We start from the raw sequence: 18,827 nt of genomic DNA on the forward strand, positions 1-18,827 counted from the left end.
CACAGCAGGGTGTTAATTTGTGCTGAGGTGAAGGTCTCATGTGAGCTGCGTGGACTGTCCATTGCTGTGGGAGCAGGGCTAGAGGGGAGCTCCAGAGACTGGCCAGAGACACAGCTCCCCATGTGCTCATTGCACGTGGCATTTCTTGGCAAAAGCTGCAATTCCTTCCTCCCCTCCACCTCCCATTATCTGCACAGGGGCTGATTTATGCACAGCACCTCAGCAGACAGGACTGAATGAGCACTAATAGGATCAGATGGATGTCGAGCTGTCGAATACTGTAGGGCCTGATTCAATCAGCGTCTGCTTTCTCCCAGGCTCTTCCTTTCAGGATTTTAATAATGCCAGGCCTTGGCACCAGAAGATGAAGCTGTCCATGGCTGGAGCAGTGGATCTTATCGAGAGTGCTGCTGGGTGAGCCAGCCATCATTGCAAGCATCTTCCCCAGGGATAACCAGCCTGGGAGGTGCAGAGGAAAGGACACGGAGGGGACCCTTATTCCCTCCTTGGCATGGAAGAGTGCTCACAAAGGTGCATTTCATCCTCAGCACACTGTTTGCCCTCCCTTTCTCTGGGCTTAGCAATGAATTTCTGCTCAGGCCACTTAGCAGCTCTTGTGTTGCAGTTTGCTCTGGGAGTTATTACTGCATGCTCTGGGATTTATTAGCACAGAGAGACGATGAGTGTCCACGTGTGCGGGATGCTGCTTGCAGCATAGCCATCATGCCACCTCACAGCAGTTCTGCTGAACCTGCGCACAAAACATTCCACACCATCACGTCGAGTGGCCACTCTGCCCCACCGACACCGAGCTCACCCAGAAAGCAGAGCAGCTTCAACATCACGCTCTTCCCTTCTGGAAGAGGGGCTAGCAGTTTCTTTCCTGCATGAAGAGAGATGAGATATTTGTAGCCTAAACAGGTTTTTCCATTCTCTCCTTTTGGCAGAATCTCATGTTCTGTCTCCTAAATATAAAACATTAAATGTTCAGGGTATCCTTTATTTTTCTCCTGCTTTTAAGTTTGTAATTCAAGCCAGATTAGCATGGTTTCCTCTTCTGTTTTATAGCCCCATCCTGGCCCCAAGCGAGCTCTCCTAATGCTCTCAGATGTTCCTCTAATGGATTACCTAGGCTGGAACTGGATACCCTTTCCTAATGGATTGCTAATAGCCTGTTTCTGGTTTTACAGGCTCCTTCGGTTAACTCGCAACAGCAGCTATCTCTGCGCACGCCTGCAGGCTGCCCTCGAGTACAGCTGCATGCACACTCCTGGACACAGTGGCATGCAGGTCCTTGCCCATGCAGATGTCCCCACACAACCAGGGATGTCCCAGGTGACTTGAGGAAGCCTAATGCAGCTCGTGCACCAGATCTACTCCTGCCCCGGGGTATCACCTGGATCAGGACCTCCCCATCGCTGTTTCTAATGGAGATGGCATGTGCTGAGCACTGATGGGCTTGGTGCACAGGCGCAGGAATGTGGCAGTGCTCTGAGGTAGCTGTAGTGCTGGCAGTCAAGGGAGGAAGGGAGGATTTCCTCTGGTGAGTTGCCAGCAATTTGCAGATGCCGTCGCAAAGTCTAATTGAACGCACTGGCTGTGCTGACAACACGAAATGTTAACGAACCGTGCATCTTCAGATTTGCAGAAAAAGGTCATGAGATACTTAAAGCTAATAATGCAATGGGGTTTTCTCCTTCATCTTCTGTTTTGGAAGCATTGGAGGCGTGTGTAAGCATTTGCAAAGGCTGGAAACAGCTTTCTTTCGAACATCAAGTGGAGATCCTCATGCCATGCCAGAATGTTAGGAGCTGTGGCCATGAGCAGGGGTCTGTGCAGGGTCTGCTCCGTGGAGGCAGCCAGGGTGGGTTTAAGGATCTCTCTCCAAGCAAAGCAATGTTTTCTACCAAATGTATGGCTCTCACAGGATAACATAATGCACATGTCCTAATCCTATACATCACTGCCCATGATGGGCTAGGGGAGGGAAGGAGCCACGAAGGCAATTAGTGTGACCGCCTGCTGCAGCTGCATCCCCATTGGGGTAGCAGCAATGTCACTTTGTGACACCACATTCCTTTGTGCCTATTTGCTTCCCTGTGCTGCTTTGCCTGCGTTTTCCCTCCACACCAGGCAGCCTTGGCAGAGAGGTCACCCTGACCCAGTGCCATTAAAGCTTCACGCCTGGTCGCTTTTACTGCGACACTTCTCTTCCTTCCCCTCCTGGCTGCAAAGTAAGTGATTAAAAAAGAGGGGGAAAAAAGTGGAATTAATAGGAAGGAGTGAAATGTTGAGGCTGGAATAATGTTGCTTGCAGCTTGGTATGGGACACACAGAGCAGGGGTGCTGCAGAGGTGGGAGTCCCATCTGTTTTAGTCCCTCTGCATTGGCCCCAACAGCAGGAGGAAGCTTTTGCACGGTAAATGCATCTACAACTGGAGCCTGGAGATTGGTGCTGAGTGCCCCAAGCATCCGAGCTCCATCCTCATGTGGCTGCAAGTGAAGTGAGCTCTGACAGTTGTCACTTGGCAGGAGGGGAAGGCGCATCCGGAGACAGAGTCACATTATTAACAAGATTACAGCTGTGCTTTCAAAGATGCTCTTTATTTTAAGCCAGAAGGGAGCCATTCAGCCTCATCTGGTGTGAGACAAGCCAAGCTGCAGAGGAGCCTTGCAATAGCTCCTCCTTTCCAGCCAATAGCTGGGGCTGAGCTGCATGCTGCAGCCTATTCTGGGGGCTGACTGCAGGGACAGTAGTTCAGACCCCACTGGGCTGCTCTGCTGCCTGGCTGGCGGAAAGGAGGCAGAGAGGGAGAAGAATTCTTCACTTTTCCAACCCTTCAGTTATCCCTGAAGGAGGGAGAAAGTTTTGTTTGGGGTTAATCAAACTGATTCCCACAGTGCCATGGGGGGAGGCATTTGGGGACTCTTTTATTAGTAATTAATATCAGACAAAGGGGGAAAGCATAACCTTTATTTGCCCCTGCTGACATAATTTTACAGACAACAGCAACATCTTTGCTGTGACCCAGCTCTTGGGGTTAACCTGAGCAAGAGAAAGCCCACCAGGGCCAAGAGCCTCCAGGAGGTGCATAGAATGAAGGCATCTAAAGCAGCAGCACCATGTGCAAGAAGGCACAATGCCTGCTGATCATTGTCCAGTCCCTGGAGGCTTTCCTTCTTCATTCTCCTACTCACTTAGTTGATGGAGCTAAGCAGATGAGCTTCAGCCCTACAAAAAACAGGGTGCTCCTTTTATTTTGGGGAAGCTTGCTGTGTTCAATATAGCTCCTGGGGCACTATATGTTCCTACATGGATGAGCTGCGAACATGTTTTCGTTTTAGATGCAGAGACATCCAGTCATTCCTTCTCCACCACCTTCCATCATACTCCAGCCCCAAGCCCAGCTGCAGGGCAGGGAGTGATGAGGTTATCTTCCTTTGGAGACCATCCAGGCATGAGCCCTGCCCCGTGTCATCCTGTCCACCAGTAATTGCTACCTGGCTGCACAGAGTGGAAATGAAGGTTGACTGGGAGCAGAGCACACTGTGACCTTTTTACTGGCAGGGCACCTTGGCAGGACAGGCTAGGGGAGCACAGGGGGAAATCACTACCTTAACCTGCACTTCACTGGGTGGGTGTATACAGTGCCCTTTGAATATGTGTTAGCTATGGGGTGAGGGATGAGCACTGCTGGGTGTTAGCACTGTCCCAGGGATGGGGATCTGCAGGATGTCAGCCATGCTGCCCCAGGCAAGCTGTAGGCTGAATTACTGATGAATTACTGGGGTTCAAGGGCAATTTTTCATTTCTCTCTGGTGGGTTTTTTGGTTGCTGTTTTGTTTTTTTGTTTTTTGGTTTTGTTTTGTTTTGTTTTGTTTTGCAATGCTAATAGCTCTGCATTGCACTGGCTGCTGATCCCTCATTAATCTGGGCAGCGCTTCACAGCCAGACAGAGCGACTTTTGGCAGGTGCACAAAAGCAGGCTGTGAAATGCAGACCCCTCCAGCCAAAAAAAAAATTACCATGCACAGCCTTCCTCCAACTCTTGTCTCTGTGTGGCAGGGATGCGGATTAAGGAATTTCTCCCTCTCCCTTTGATGCTGCATGCCCAACCATCCCTCACGCGACCTCCCTAGTCTGTCCTTGCTGCCTCTCCCTTCCTGTGTCCAGTTGGATCCACTCCCTGTGTGTTTTCCCATCTGCTGCTGCTGCATTTCTGTGCATGAGCACCTACTCATGGACATTCTCAACAGTCATGACAAAGCTGTTCCCTCTCTGATATATCCCCCAGCTCAGAAAAGCCTCTTGGAAAACCCAAATTGCACCTCAGAATGTCCTTTGTGAGCACTATCAGTGCTGCACCCTACACCTTCCCTTTTTTTTCTGTTATCTAAATGCTTAGGACAGCATCCTCAGAGATCCCACAAGGAAGATGCTTCATCCTGGGTCTTGGGGTGCATCCTCCATGACCCTGTAGTCTGATCTGCAAACATTCAGCTGCAGATCAGCTGCATCAGGGGGGCAGCGGGAGAAGCAAATGCTGAGGTTGTCCCTTCAGTGCTGGATGCAGCAGTGGGTGCTAGGAGCCCATCCCACCTGGGCATCCTGATTCAGTTTGGGTTTGGTGCACAGGAGGGCAGGAGCTGGGTGGGTTTGTTATGTATCTCTGCCAGTGTCCAGTGCAGGTTGGAGAATGCCCAGCCATGTCCTACAGAAGGGACCAGGATCATCCCTGTCAGGGAACAGGCACCATGGGGAACATAGCCTGGCTGAGGCATAGCAGCATCAGTGCTGGAGCAGCCTTTGAGCTCTGTGCCCCAGAATGGTGACCAGGCATTATCAGACAGAATCTGGATGAATGATGCCAAATGCTGCCGCCGCTTCCAGCAGTGGAGCCTGCACCCCCTGAACTTGATACCCCAATCAGCTACATCTGTGCCAGTGGGTCAGACCCTGGCTCAGTGCTTTTGCTCTTCCCTGCAGAGCTCATGCCCTATGTGCAGAGATAAGCAGAGCTCATCATTCTCCTTGCCCACCCAAAGAGAGGAGCAGTGGGACAGACACACACCTTTCTCCCTTCTCCCCTGTGGATTCACTAACAACTTTGCACCTTGCGGGTGGCAGAAGGTCCTTTGCTCCAGATGTGCTGCAGATGTAGTGCTCCAAGCTACTGGAAGCAGCTGGGAGCACAGAGCCTGGCTTGCAGCAGGCTGCAGATGGCACTCAGAGAGTGAATGGGCAGAAGGGCTCTTGCCTTACAATGAGAAAGCAAAACATCCCCTTCCCTGGTGTGGGACTTTAAGGTGTCTGTATAAAAGCTGAGGGTGATGTTTGTGTAACAAAAGGATTAAATCTGTGCTGAGATGTTGAGCATGCTGTACAGTGAGATGGGAAAGGGGCTGATTGTTTCTCAAAGTGCGTTCCTGCTTTTCTGGTATCCCTGCAAAGGAGCAGGGTGATGACTTTGACCACACCAGTCACTAGCCAGTCAGTGCTGCACATCCTTGGCAGGCATGTTGTCCCCATGCATGCCAAGCTGCAGTGCCAGGAAGTCATTGCCACATGGGCACACTGACACCCCAATGATGCAGCTTTCTTGGCTTGTTTCTTTTCAATTTTTGGGATGCAAGCAAGAACCAGGCAGAAGTTTTCGTCTGCCTTGCTCCTGCTGTTCAACCAAGTTTTTAATAAAACTCAGCTGTCAGTGTCTCCTGGGGCTGTGCTGGAGCCTCCTGCTCCTGGCAGCATCAGCTACCTTGATGCTGTCTCCTATAGATTCAGCTACCATCTGCTCCCACACCCTGAATGCATACCCTGGCTGAATTTGGTAGTTCACCAAGCACAAAAGATGCTGTGGCATCTTCCTTGCATAATGTCAAAGAATCAAATAATCCTTAGAGTTAGAAGGGACATTTAAAGATTATGAACAGGGACATCCACAGCTAGATCAGGTTGCCCAGGGCTTGATCCAGCCTAGCCTTGAAAGTCTCCAGGGACAGGGCATCATCCCCCTGTAAAAAAATTCTTCCTTATACCCAATCTAAACCTGCCCTGTGTTATTTTGAAGCCATTTTCCCTTGTCCTATCACTACAGTCCCTGCTGAAGAGTCTGTCCCCATCTGTCTTGCAGCCCCCTGTAGATACAGACAGGCCGCTGTCATGTCTCCTGGGACCTTCTGTTCTCCATGCTGCACAGCCCCAGCTCTCTCAGTCTGACTTGTAGGAGAGGTGTTCCATCCTTTGGATCATTTTTGTACCCCTCCTCTGGATGCGCTCCAGCAGGCCTGTGTCTCTCCTGTACTGAGGACTCCACATCTGGACATAGATGTCCCTGTCCCTGTAGCTGCACAGAGACACTGAGACCTCAGCACTTGGCTTGAAGCCATCAGCAGGCTCAGAGGCCAAGCACCGTGTCCGCCCTTTGCCTCCTGACCAGATGGGCTGTGTCAGTCCCTCATCCCCCCTGGACATGTTTATTATCAACATGTGTTGTGAGGGAAGGTGTTTCATGTCAGCTGGCCGAGCAGGGAGGCCAAGGCTGCACAAAGGAGTGTTTGTGGTCATGCAGGCTTTGTGTGGCCCCATGCTACTCCATGCCAGACACAATTAGGATGGATGGAAAATGAAACCAGTAAGTATTAGTGATGAACCTCAAGGAAGGATGTGCAGTGGTGCATGGTGTTCTCCCACAGTGGTCTCTTGACCACAGAAGTCTGGTGCAGTTTGATATCATCCCAGGCATGCTGTGTCAGCACTGAGCTTTCATCTGCTGTCACTCCCATGTGTTTGCTTACCACTGGCCTTGCAGTGTGGATGCGTTTCTATCAGGATGCATCTCAAAGTGGATCAGATGTTCCCAGAAGTTTTGGACTAAGATTGGAGCCACTGCATCTCCACTACATCAGCAGCCACATGGCCAGGAGGACAACAGGACCTCCAGTGGCCCAGGGAGTAGTGACAACTAAACAGAGGGGTTTTTTTTAGGAAAAACAACTGGACACAAGTTTATCCTTGTGCAGTGGCCCAGACACAGGGCTGCATGCCCAGGAGCGGTGTTGCTGGAGGTGTGCTGGCAAGGGAACATCTTCCCAGCCCCAAAGGCATGTGCATGCAAGGACAGTCAGTGCCACGGCTGCCCTGCTCCCCACATCCCAACATGTCCAAGCAGAGCTGCCCACACATTTACTAGTTTCTGCTGACCTCTAGAGGAAGCAACTCCACTGGCTCTGCAGATCTGGGGACTCACTGCACTCTTGGCTTATCTGTAGCTGGAGCATCTGCCTCTGCGTCCCTGTGCTGCATAGTCATCATAACTCCAGCCCAAGCCACCCTACAAAAACCTCCAATCTGGTTTGGAGGATGAGTGTAGGCATGTGGATATCAGAGTCAACATTGTTCATTGGCACTTTTGCACAGCCAGCTTCAATCCCAGCCCTTTACCCCTTCACTTTGCCTTTTAGCTGGTATTTTCTCCCTGTGATGGTACAAAAGTGGCATGAACCAGTCTCTTCATCACGCTGTATCTGGGCTTTACACACTGATCATCTTACACCTGCCAATGCCAGAGTTGCTCCTCTGGCTGCCTCCCATCCCCAACAACCCCTTGTCTGATCCCCACCTACTCACAGGTAGAGCTGTCAGATGGGACGTCACACACTATCACAGATGCCTACGCTGGCAAGGAGTACATCATCCAGGTGGCCGCCAAAGACAATGACATTGGCACATGGAGCGACTGGAGCGTGGCTGTGCATGCCACCCCCTGGACGGAGGAGCCCAAACACCTCACCACAGAGGTCCAGATCACAGGTGAGACCCTCCCCCAGCACAAACACCCTGTACTCAGGGATCATGTATATAGAGGCCCCCAGCATCTGTGGGGAGAGTGGGGGCACAGACCTTAACCCTGTATATTAACACCCCTGTGTCCCTGTTGCTTGGTCAAAACGGACCAGGAGCTGCTGACTCAGCACACTCAGCTCTGGCATCTTCCTCACTGAGGTGCTCCAAGCACCACGACAAAGCTCTGGATTTATTATTATTCGCTGGAGTGCTGCCCCCCTCCGTCTCCAGCTCTACCTCCCCTCCACACCTCCGACCCTGCACAATGGCTCGGAGCGAAGCCAATTAGAAATAAAAGCCACCAAGTTAACAAGCCTCTGTTTCTAGGAAAGAGCTGGGATTGTGTCCAAATGCATGTTATCAGCCCTTGGCTTCCCAGAAGGATGGGAGTGTGCCCTGCATCGGTTCCCCTGACTGGCACCAGCTGTGAGGTGGCTGGGAAGCACTGGGGGACACTCATTGCCAGGCACTCTGGAATCCTCTGGGTCTACTGTTAGAGAAGGGGAAGTCCCATAGACCACACTGTCTCCATTCTTATCACCTTGTCCGTCAAGCTTGGCCCTAGTGTAGTGTGGTTGGAGAGTGTGGAAATGAGATGGTGCTCTATTCCTGTGGGAAACATCCTAGGGTACCCCAGCTCCCTTACCACTCACTCTCCCTCCCTGCAGAGACAACGAGCACCAGCACTTCTTCTTTCATGCCACCCCCCACCACTAAGATCTGTGATAAAGGGGCTGGAGTGGGCAGCGGGGCTGTGGCAGTGTGTTGGACAGCTGGACTGGTCTTGGCTGCCTATGGTGTCCTCTTTATTTAGTGAGTATGCTCCAAATGGGGTACACAAGAGATGGGGTTGGGTGCTGGGAGAGCATGAAGAGCTCAGGGTTGCTAGCATGGTTGGGAAGGAGATCTAACCAGCCTGTATGGGCAATGGGAGTTGGGTAACAGGCATTTGGGTTTGCTTGCAATTCTTTGTCACTAAACCCAATATAGCTGCTTTTCCAAATTGGGCGTTCTGGTGAAGATAGCTGGAAATGGTTTTTCAAACATTTTTTGCAAAGTTTGCGAAGGAGTTAGGCTTAGATGCCTCATGTTCAGCAGATGGGGAAGGAAGGATGTGCCACCACAGCCTCTCACATACTGAAGGAGGATGTGACCCATGACAGTCCCCTGGGTCCTTTCCCTCTGGGTATATCAACCCTGTGCTGTGGCAGTGGGAGAGGTGGTGTCACACAGACAGGGATAGGAGGGCAGGATCTGGAGGGAGGAGGAGGTGGAGGTCATAGCTTTATGTGCTTGGATTTTGGGGATGTGTGTATTTCCTCTTGGGGAAAAAGCCATATTCAGCTCAGCATATCCCCAGAGCTATTCTGTGGCTGGGCACAGCCAAGCTAGCAGTAGGACGAGTGACACTTCTCTCCCTCACAGATCCCCATCTGTCGCAGCCCAGCAGAGACAACCTCCCACAGCCACCGCCACCGCCACCTCCACACTCCCTCCGCCCCCTGCCCGTTTTGAGTCTCTTTATCTCTTCGATTTTGCACACGTTGAGGACGTATCACGCTTCTCGCCATGGCTGCGGAGGAGGACAGAGCCACCATCCCCCCTTCCAGGAGGACCTGCCCCAAAAAACCTCGCCGAGAGCCCAGAGCGAGGACATGCACTTGTCCCCATGTCACCCACCCGATCCCCACTCCCAGCAAGGAGCAATGAGCCTGGGCCCCGTGCCGCAGCCCCGGACCCTGCGGGCCAGCCCCGCCATCGCTCATACAGCTAACCCGCCACGCCAAAGACGTGCCACCGCCGTGCCACCGGGATGCGGGTGACAGCATGATGGCACGTGCTCGGAAGAGGGGACAGGAAACGGGGACGGGGGTGGAGGGATGCTCTCAGCCTGCGGCCAAAGGGAGCACCCCGAGGACCAGACTCACTCCCCCCTGAGCTCTTGACAGCGCGGAAAAGCTGGAGGGGTGCAGAATGAGGGCTCGGTCCCCGCCGAGGGGATGGTGGAGGGATGAACTGGTGGCTTTCAGGAGTGCAATGGGGATTTGGGAGCTGGCTTGGTTTTCATGGGGATAAAAGGGGATCAAAACAGCAACAAAAGCCTAGGCTCCCCCCAGCAGCCCCTTGCAGAGCCTGCCCCTCCAGCCAGCGCCCAGCAGCACCCAGAGGAGCCTTCACCAACCCGTCCCCACACCCCCACACTCTTTTAACCACGTTGGATACAGGGAATCACCTCCATCAACATCTTTGTCTTACTCTTCAGCAAAATAAGAATAGCTTTGCTGTCCCCTTAGAGCTGGAGCCCCACAGCCCTATCCCCCACTATCCCTGGCTGTCCCCATCCCACTCTGCTCTCCTCCCCGTTCCACCCCAGGCCCTGTTTTGTAAAGACAGCTCCTCTTGTCCCTGCCCAAACCCAAGCGCAGTATTTAATACCGTACGTCCTAGTATTCCAACTGTTGACATGCTGTATTTGAATTTTTTATAGATGTATATATATAAAAAAGAAAAAAAAAAAGAAAAAAAAGAAAAAAAAATTAATGGAGGGAAAGAAAAAAAAAAAGCCCCCCCCCCCCACACACACACACGCACAAACACACAACACACACACACACACATGCGTGCCAGGAGAGACAGTCTTCATTAAATGATCATTTCATGACCACTGGCAGCCCCGGGCGTTATTTCCCCTCTGGATGGGGTGGGTTTGGCTGTGTGATCCCTCGCATATTCCTGACTATGAGGTGAAGGAGGTGGGAATGTAGGCAGCATCACCTCTCTGGGAGGGCAGTACAAAAACTGGCCTCCAGGACACCTCAAGAAGGTGGGGTAACCACCTTTGGAAACCCGTGGATGGCTGTCAACACTCCATGTGGCATCCACACCATGGTGGGGATGTAGATGGCTGTCACTTGTCCCCATTCATGGGTGGGGTGTCCCCAAGCTCTGGCTGCACTGTGGTACCTCCTAGGGAGGTGGGAGGAGAGAGCTGTGGGCATCTCCAGAGGCAGGAGATGACACGGTCCCAATTAATGCACTTTCCTTGTCTAATTAATAATTTGACATCAGAAAAACGGCACTGGCCCAGATCCTTTGAATTAAATTTCCATCTGACAGTGCTGACAGGGACTGGATGTGGGGACAGACTGCACTGATGGCTTGGACTCAGGAGCAGGGTACAGTGCAGTGGGGTCTGCACCTCCATTTTCCCAGTCTGTGCCTCAGTTTCCTGCCAGCATGGTGGCTGGTGGGCATGTGTGTCCATGTGCATATGGAACATAGGTATCCTTTGCCCTCTCTTCCAGGAAGGGATGGGAAGGAAGCAGGTACATGGGAGCAGCCTGCGTGCTGGCCTTGCCTTTGCCTGATGCTGGCTGGGCCTTGTGCCTTTCAAAAGAGTTAGGTGGGTGGGTGGGTGGGTGGGTGTGCGGATGGATGGATGGATGGATGGATGGATGGATGGATGGATGGATGGATGGATGGATGGACGGACAGGCGGAAGGAAGGAAGTTAACGTGACCACAGCCCTTGGTTTGCACAGCCTGAAGGTGGCACGAAGTGAGCCACCATCTCCCATCAGATTCCCACTGTGTTTCTTGCTGTGCTGAGGCTTTATCAGAGAAGAGCTCAGCCCCATACAGCCCTGCCTTCCACTCAGACAGCGCTGCCCTGCATGCTGGCTTGGTTCACTGGTTAATGTCCCATTACCAGACAACATGCCTCCATCATTTATTAATGTTTAATTAGTGTTAAAAACATCTGGTAATTAATTATGCACTAATTATGGATTCATGGCATTAAAAGACAGGGTAATCAACCATAGCAGATGGCTCTCGGGGCAGGGGGAAGGAACATCTCTTGACAGAGAAGAAAATGTCAGGCCCAGCCTTTGCCTGGGGGAAGTATCCCAGACAGATTTCCTTCATCTCCACCAGGCTCTCTCAGTCCATGCTATGGCTGGGAACCAGTCACAGGCACGCAGACTCAGTCCCTTAAACAGAGAGGAAACCTGCCCCTCTCCAGCCATTTTAGAGACCAAAGAAGCGGTGTTCCTGTTCACAGAGCTGATGGAGAGGGGTGGCTTTTGCGCCCAGTCCCAGGCACCCTCCGTCACCTGGAGTCCCACTGCCGGCTGCAGGAAGCTGTTTGTCAGCTCCTCCACTGTGCCTGTCCGGATCGAGCAGCAGTCCATAAAGCAAGGAGTGTTGTAAAAGCCCGCTCATGGGGTGCCCTAGTGATATTGCCTACAGATGTGCAGAGATGTTTCTAACTCGGGAAGGTCCCCAGGGAGCATCCCTGCCAAGCAGAAAATCCATCCACTTAGCAGTTTAAATCCATACAGGAAGAAAGAGGGAATTGCCGTGCTCAGAGAGACCTGTGTATTGTATAATGTGAAATACAATACATCAGCCAAGCAGAATGTGTCCCTGCGTCTTCCCAGCACATATGTGGCAGTAAATCCCACCTTAGGTGTTGCTTTCGGCTGTGGCTGATGTGAGAGCAGCTTTTCACTGCACTCCCCAGGCAGGCAGGCTCAGGAGCTATTTCCTGACTGTGAGGCCATGTAAGATGCAGAGCACTGCCTCACTCAAGGGCTGGCTTAGCAGCCAACATATGGCTTCGGAGGGGTACCACACTTCGGTGGATGGAGGAGGAGCAGCAGGCATGGTGGTTTGTGTTGGGGCTCCGGGAGAGCCTCGATCCTGTAAGCAGATGATGAGGCAAAGGGGTGTGAAAGCAGAAAGCACACCAAGACAGCTTCACAGACAGACCTGGGCATGCATGCATCCTGTCAAGCAGGCTGGAATGCAAGGTGGGATCTGCCAAGCCAGCTGACACAGGAGAGCTGCTGCTCTTTGGTGCAGGCATACACCTGGCCCCCAAGGGGCAAATGTCACAGCAAGAGGGGAGAGGGAAGCATGAGCAGCAGGAGCTGGAGGAGAGGTGGCGCTTGTGGTGGGAGGCTGTAGAGCAGCACCTACAAGGGGCGAGAATGTAACTGGAGCCCACAGAGTCTCTGGTTTCCAACCTGCAACAGTCTTAAGTCCAGCAGTGTGCAAGATCCCACGCAAAACCATAAAAACTGTCTGATGCTCCTGTGCCAACAGAGATGACAGTGCTGAATGCCCTTGGAAGATTGCAGCCTTCCTTCCAGGACTTTCCTCCCAGTGGCTCAGGAACAAGGTTCTGCTGCCAGGAGAGGCTTCTGCTCACAGCTGGTGATGCAGGAATGAGTTTGGGTGGTTCAGCCACCACTTCACAAATAAGCAGATGTAGATGCAATTACTATCCCTTGGGGTAAAGAGAGCCTACCTGGGCACCCTCACAATGATGCAAGGCAAAGATTTGTAGCAGCAGGGGGTGACAGTCACAGCAAGTTGCCAGCAACAGCCTTAGAAAGTCTGTCTTCATTGACTCCAGACTGGGACTTCAGGACTTGATGCCTCTCCAGGAGGACATCTGTTGACTGAAGAGCATAAAAGGACACTTCTTTTCATCATCTCCATCCTGAACAGACCAGGATCTGCCCTGGCACTGTGTCCCTGGTCCCCAGATACCTTGTCCACTTCCATGCCCTCTTCTTCCCCTTCAGACCAGCCATGACACTTCCTCATCCCAAAAGGCAGCACAGATGGGCAACACTCACCTCCTGCTCCCTCACATAATCTCCCTGCCTAACTTCAGTCCGTCCCAGAGCCCTGATCACTGTGACCTCCAGGGTACATCTGCACACCCCAAAGCCTCCCCACATGAGAACACAGCAGCCAGGAGCAGCTTGTGAGGCTCAGCTGCAGCATGCAAACCAGACCACACCAGCGTCTCCTAATAAGCAATTGACTCTTATTTTTTCCTCCCTTTCAAGAAAAAGCCAAGCATTAATTTGGCTTCTGCCACTCTGTTTATCTAATAGCATCTCTGATTGATTGTCTTATTTATAACCCAGATCCGGTGTCTGGGCTGCTTGCAGAGACAGGGATGATTGATGGGAAGAAGACAGCCGGGAGAGGACTTAATGGAGCTGTGTGGCTGATCAGCAGAGCAGTGGCTTAGGCGTCTCCCAGAAGTCTGGGCTCCCTTTGTACTCCTGCACACAGTTCTCGGGGAAGATGCTAAGTGCTGAGAGAGAACACTGTGACCAGGGGTAGTGCTCAGGTCTCTTCCAGCAGTGTGGACAAGAATAGGCCAAGGGGACAGAGCCAACAGCAACTTGTGCTACTCACTGGATTCTTGTGCCAGGCTGAACTCATTCCAGGCCTCTATCCCACCACCAAGAGCAGCTGTACCCTCTGCAGGACCAGCACATGGCTGACATCTTTGGGTCTCCAATAAGGTGTTCAGCTTTGATCTAAGCGAGAGCAAAACCTTCATCTTATTATAAAGTTCAGTTTAGAAAAAAAAAAACAACAACAAAAAAAACCCACCATATTGGTTTAGTCAAAATATTTCACAGTTGTTTAACAGTCTTTATGTCTAATTGTAACAGATAATCTAATACAACCCTAGAGCAAAGCCAAACACATAGTTCTTTCATGAGAGATCCCATCAGCCGATTTTGACGTGGCCGAGCCCTGCTCCTTTCCCTAATTTTGGTTTTTCTTCCTTTCCTTTCACATCTGAAATTTAAGCAAAACCAAAGCAACTTCATGAATATTGTCATTTGAGCAGAGCAAAGGAAACCAACTTGAGAGCATGTTTCTTTTCCACTTATGTTTGACACATTGACATCCCCACAACCAGCACCAGGTAGACTCTACCCAGTGTCTTTTTGGTAGAGATTTGGAGAGAAAACCTCATGGAAAATCCCTCAGACCATCCAACATCAGCAGAGTGGTGCACATTCCCTTTGGGGTCACCTCACTCTGTGGCTGTGGGAGTAGGAGGGGACCAAGATGGGAGGATCTGTGCAGGATGTTAGAAGAGGCCATGATGGAGGGGCCTCTGCGCAGAGGGAGAGGAAGCAGCCTTTGATGTGGAATCTCTCCTTTTGCAAACACAATGAGTTGCAGAGGAGTTTTATAAACATGGCTATTGTTGCTCCATCCCTTTGGTGGGAACAGATGGTCCAAGCGCTCAGTTTGCCCCCCCCCTCCTTCCCTCACCTCCCACCCCCACTAATAAAGCCCCAGCAAGTCCAACACCGCTAAGGTTTTCCCAAGGGGGATCAATAAATAAATGTAATAACAACAAAGGGGCCCATGCAGACGAGATTCTGTTACAAAGAGGCCTCGGCCCCCCTCCCCCTTTCCGGGCTAGAGACATTGAGCACAGGCACTCCAGTCAGTTTGGGGAGAGGTTGCTCCATCCCTACCATCTGCGAGGTCTTCATTCTTGATGAGCTGAGCAACATCTGGAAGTCAGGATGACAACACTGATGCCACCTCGAAGCCTAGACCATGGGATGCTGGTGGTATGTGGGTCTTAACTCCCCACGGGCATCTTCTTCCCTTTCAAAAGCCACTTGATGACAATCTAGGGGAAGCCTTAGCAACCAAACCTGAGTGAGTAGGAGGCAGATGTCCGCTTCTTTTTAAGATTTTCTGGCTAAACTCTTGCTTCAGGTCTTTTCCCGGCAGGATCGCACCAAGTACAGAGCTCTTAGAAACCAGCATTCAGGTTCCACTTCAGCTCTGTTTCTGTCTTGCTGTGCTCGATGGTGGCTGGATAAGGATGTTTTCTGAGCAGAGAAAAAGGAGTGGTGACTGCTCTGTCCCTTGGTGGCATGGTGATGTTTTAGGCAGGGCTTAGGAACAATGGTTTGCAGGGATTAAACCCAGACAGAGCAATTTGCAGAAATAAATCACCAAAATTCACAGCGCTATCTGAGGTGCCAGGGAGGAGCTTCTTCAGGGTGATCAACAGTATTTGAACACAGCCCACAGCACCTTACTGGGCTCTGAATATCGGAGAACTCATGCTCAGGCAGTCCATCCAAGTGGGCATCAAATGGACTTTCCTTTGGCAAAGGATGAGACCCACTCAGTGGAACTCCCTGTAGACTTATGTGCTGGGGAAGACACAGCCTGGAGCAATTCCAAAGGCACAGACCAATGGGCATTGCCTGGACCTTGGCAGTGTGCAGAAGAGGCTGAGCAGAGGGCTTGGTCCTGCCATCACATCCCTGCTCCAGATAGGCTGCAGACAGCCATTGTACCACTTCCCCTTCGGCTGCTTTCATTGCCTGGATGTGGTGGATTGTTGTTTTTATCTTTGGAAAAATCCTGTAGCTGGGGGTCAATTGGACAAAACATGTCTCATGCACATCCCCCACAGCCCCTAGCCTCGCTTCCCCTTTGAGCTGCCCTGGGAATCCTCCCCTCCCAGCCCCTCACTCATAAAAAAATTAAAACTCTTGATATCATCTCCCATAAATGTGGATTTCAGTCCCGTCAGTCACCAGACACGTCCCACAATCTGCGTTGGCTGCAGACAGCTGGAGGGGCTTGTGGAGGACCAGAATGACTTCACATCACCTCCCACGGACTGGGGTTACCCAGAGGGCTTGTTGCAAGGAGGGAAACACTCAAACCTTTTCCCACCTCACTACCCCATCCAGTGCCACTACACCATGCCCAGGGCATGGGAATTGGTGCAAAGGGTGGTCCAGGCACCATCCTGATGCACCCAGGACACTGATGTTGTCCCCATGGATATAATCAAGACAGCTGGCCCAAGCAGCAGTGCTGGTGAGGTTTATGAGGGCTGACCCCTCACACTGAGTGCCTGGGGCAGGATAAATCCCGCTCCGCCTTGGAGTGCAGGTGCACAGGGCTGACAGAGAGGGGAAGGGCCTGCAGATGCGCGGGGGACCCTGCAAGGGGGAGCAATGCGGTGCTTCTGGTCCATCCCTGAGAATAGTCCCTCCCATCTGCTGAACAGTGTGAGCAAGGCTGGGGGGAGTGGGACAACTGAGTGATGAGGAGGACATAGCACTTACTGGGAACTCATCATGACCAGTGGAAGCAGCCCTGCTCTACAGAGCTGGGATGGAGCGGTCTCATACCCAAATATGTCTCTGAGGATGTCCACCCTAGAGAAGTGACCTACTCTAGAGCCCACTGCTTCGCTCTGTGAGTGCACCTGGCCCAGGAAGCCAAAAGACCTGCACCGTGCTGGCACATAGTTTGCTCTAAAAGTAATGCCTCCTATTTATTCCCACAGAAATTCCTGCTGATACACAGGACACAATAGCACCATTTGACAGAGCGAACTCTCAGCTACAAAACACTGCTTTTCAACATAGTCACCACCACTGGTCAATTTGCATTGATGAGCTGATTGAGACATCTCATGGTATGACAGATGTGCTTTGCCATATGGAACATGTCTTTCACTTCACTGTCACCACTGCTGAAACGCATCACTGTGCTAAAATCCAGTGTTTGGTCTCAATAAATGTTCAGCAAGCATCAACAAGTGTCAGTGGGTGCCATGTTTTCTGCAGGGAGGAATTCAGTGGCACACTTTTTCTTCATGCACACTTCTGTGTCTCAGTGTTTGAGGGACTATTGAGATTTGAACTGAGAAAGATTCCTAGAAGCAGATACAGCCTACAATCCTGCCAGAATCACCTCAGGCAATGTGTCTGGCCTTGCTGGGACATGGGATTACTGAGTACAGGACAGAGAACTCTGTAAGAACAATTGGGATGTGAGATCACAACCCACCTCCCTTTTCATGTAGTGCTCGGGAGCCAGCAGGGGTAGGGAGCCTTTCTATGAGTGAATTATAATAATAGGTTGTTTGCTGCTTTTTGTTTTTTGTTTTTTTGTTTGTTTGTTTGTTTGTTTGTTTTGCTTTGTTTTTAATAACACAAAGCAGGTGGCTGAGCTTGAGGGTGGATAAATGCCCAGCAAAGAGCACCTGGCTGACAACAAATTTGAGCCCAGTGTTGGGCCCTTTGAAGTCAGCGCATCTTCATGCTCTCAGCAGTTTTGGGGCTCAAACCCTTTGTGCGTGCCTTCTGCCACCACACAGGTAATTTATGGACTCGGAAGGCTACCCAGCAACTCCACTGGGTAGGCAACCCAGCATTAGCCCAGTCCAGCTGGCCGGGTCATATTTGCTTCCCATGAAGAGCTCTGCAGGAGCGCAGTATTGCATGAACCAGCTCCAAAAGAAAATGTTTTCCTTGATGTTCAAATCACATTCATGGACCCTCAGCTGTGAGATGGCATCATTTCTCAAGGTACATCATCCCCTTAGTGCACACCACCTGCCCCACCCCACCAGCAAGCCACTGACTGACATGTATGCATATTTTAATTACAACACTGCAAAACCTCCTTGTGCTGTTTCATTGGATAGCTCATCTATCTGAGGAGCTGGAGCGGCACTTACTGAGCTCAGCAGCACAAGTCTCTGGATTTTCAGGCCTTTAATATTCACTCTGATCTGTTCATAAGTTATTCATAGGGTATGGGAAATGCTTCACAAGAGAACTCGCTTCAAATTGCGAGCACTTCTGAAGCATCTTGCAATCTGCTTGTGCAGGAAAAGGAGGGAAAAGTAATAAATAAATGATTATTTACAAATTATTTACTTGTCTCCACTAATTTCCAAGCTGTTTACCTGGCAGCAGTCTGAAGTCAGGAACAATTAGAAAAGACTCCCCTCTCATACCAACTGCTGGAAGTTGTGCCACACAGAGGGGAAGAAAGGCGATGCAGCAGAGGAGTGAGTAGGAGCTGGTTTTGGCTACCATTACAGGACATCAGGTGCAGTTTTGCCTGGTCCCCACACTCCAGAAGGAGTCATTGTAGACAAAATCTCCTACAGATATCATCGGCTCAGCCAGCAGACCTGTCTCCAAAGTGTTGGTATTTACGTGATGTCTGGACAAGCCCCCAGACACAGCTCACTGCAGTGGAAGTCCCCCAGAATCTGTTCGTGTGAGGCAACAGCAGCAATCTAAGAATGTCTAGTCCACCGTGACACATAGAGTCAGTCCAGTGCCTTAAAGCATACTAAGAGTCATGAGGGA

General features: G+C 51.2%; 2 protein-coding genes across 4 annotated transcripts in view; both read left to right on the forward strand.

Annotated features, from left to right (window-relative positions):
* Positions 1-9,640, forward strand: part of CNTFR (ciliary neurotrophic factor receptor) — a 121,042-nt gene extending 111,402 nt beyond the window's left edge. For 2 of the 3 annotated variants that reach the window (XM_065740037.1, XM_065740036.1), the window contains 3 exons: positions 7,633-7,813; positions 8,515-8,659; positions 9,272-9,640. In XM_065740037.1, coding sequence (XP_065596109.1) covers positions 7,633-7,813; positions 8,515-8,659; position 9,272 — 327 coding nt within the window. In that variant the 3' untranslated portion in view covers positions 9,273-9,640. Of the gene's footprint in view, positions 1-7,632; positions 7,814-8,514; positions 8,661-9,271 lie in introns of those variants that run through there. The other variant, XM_065740038.1, reaches the window with a different exon arrangement.
* The window catches only part of GALT (galactose-1-phosphate uridylyltransferase), a 427,049-nt gene that overhangs the window by 348,592 nt on the left and 59,630 nt on the right, over positions 1-18,827 (forward strand). The gene's annotated exons all lie outside the window — the stretch shown is intronic.

Source organism: Cyrtonyx montezumae, unplaced genomic scaffold (assembly GCF_038088225.1).
Source record: "Cyrtonyx montezumae isolate F1298 unplaced genomic scaffold, pur_monq_1.0 scaffold_25, whole genome shotgun sequence".
Taxonomy (NCBI): domain Eukaryota; kingdom Metazoa; phylum Chordata; class Aves; order Galliformes; family Odontophoridae; genus Cyrtonyx; species Cyrtonyx montezumae.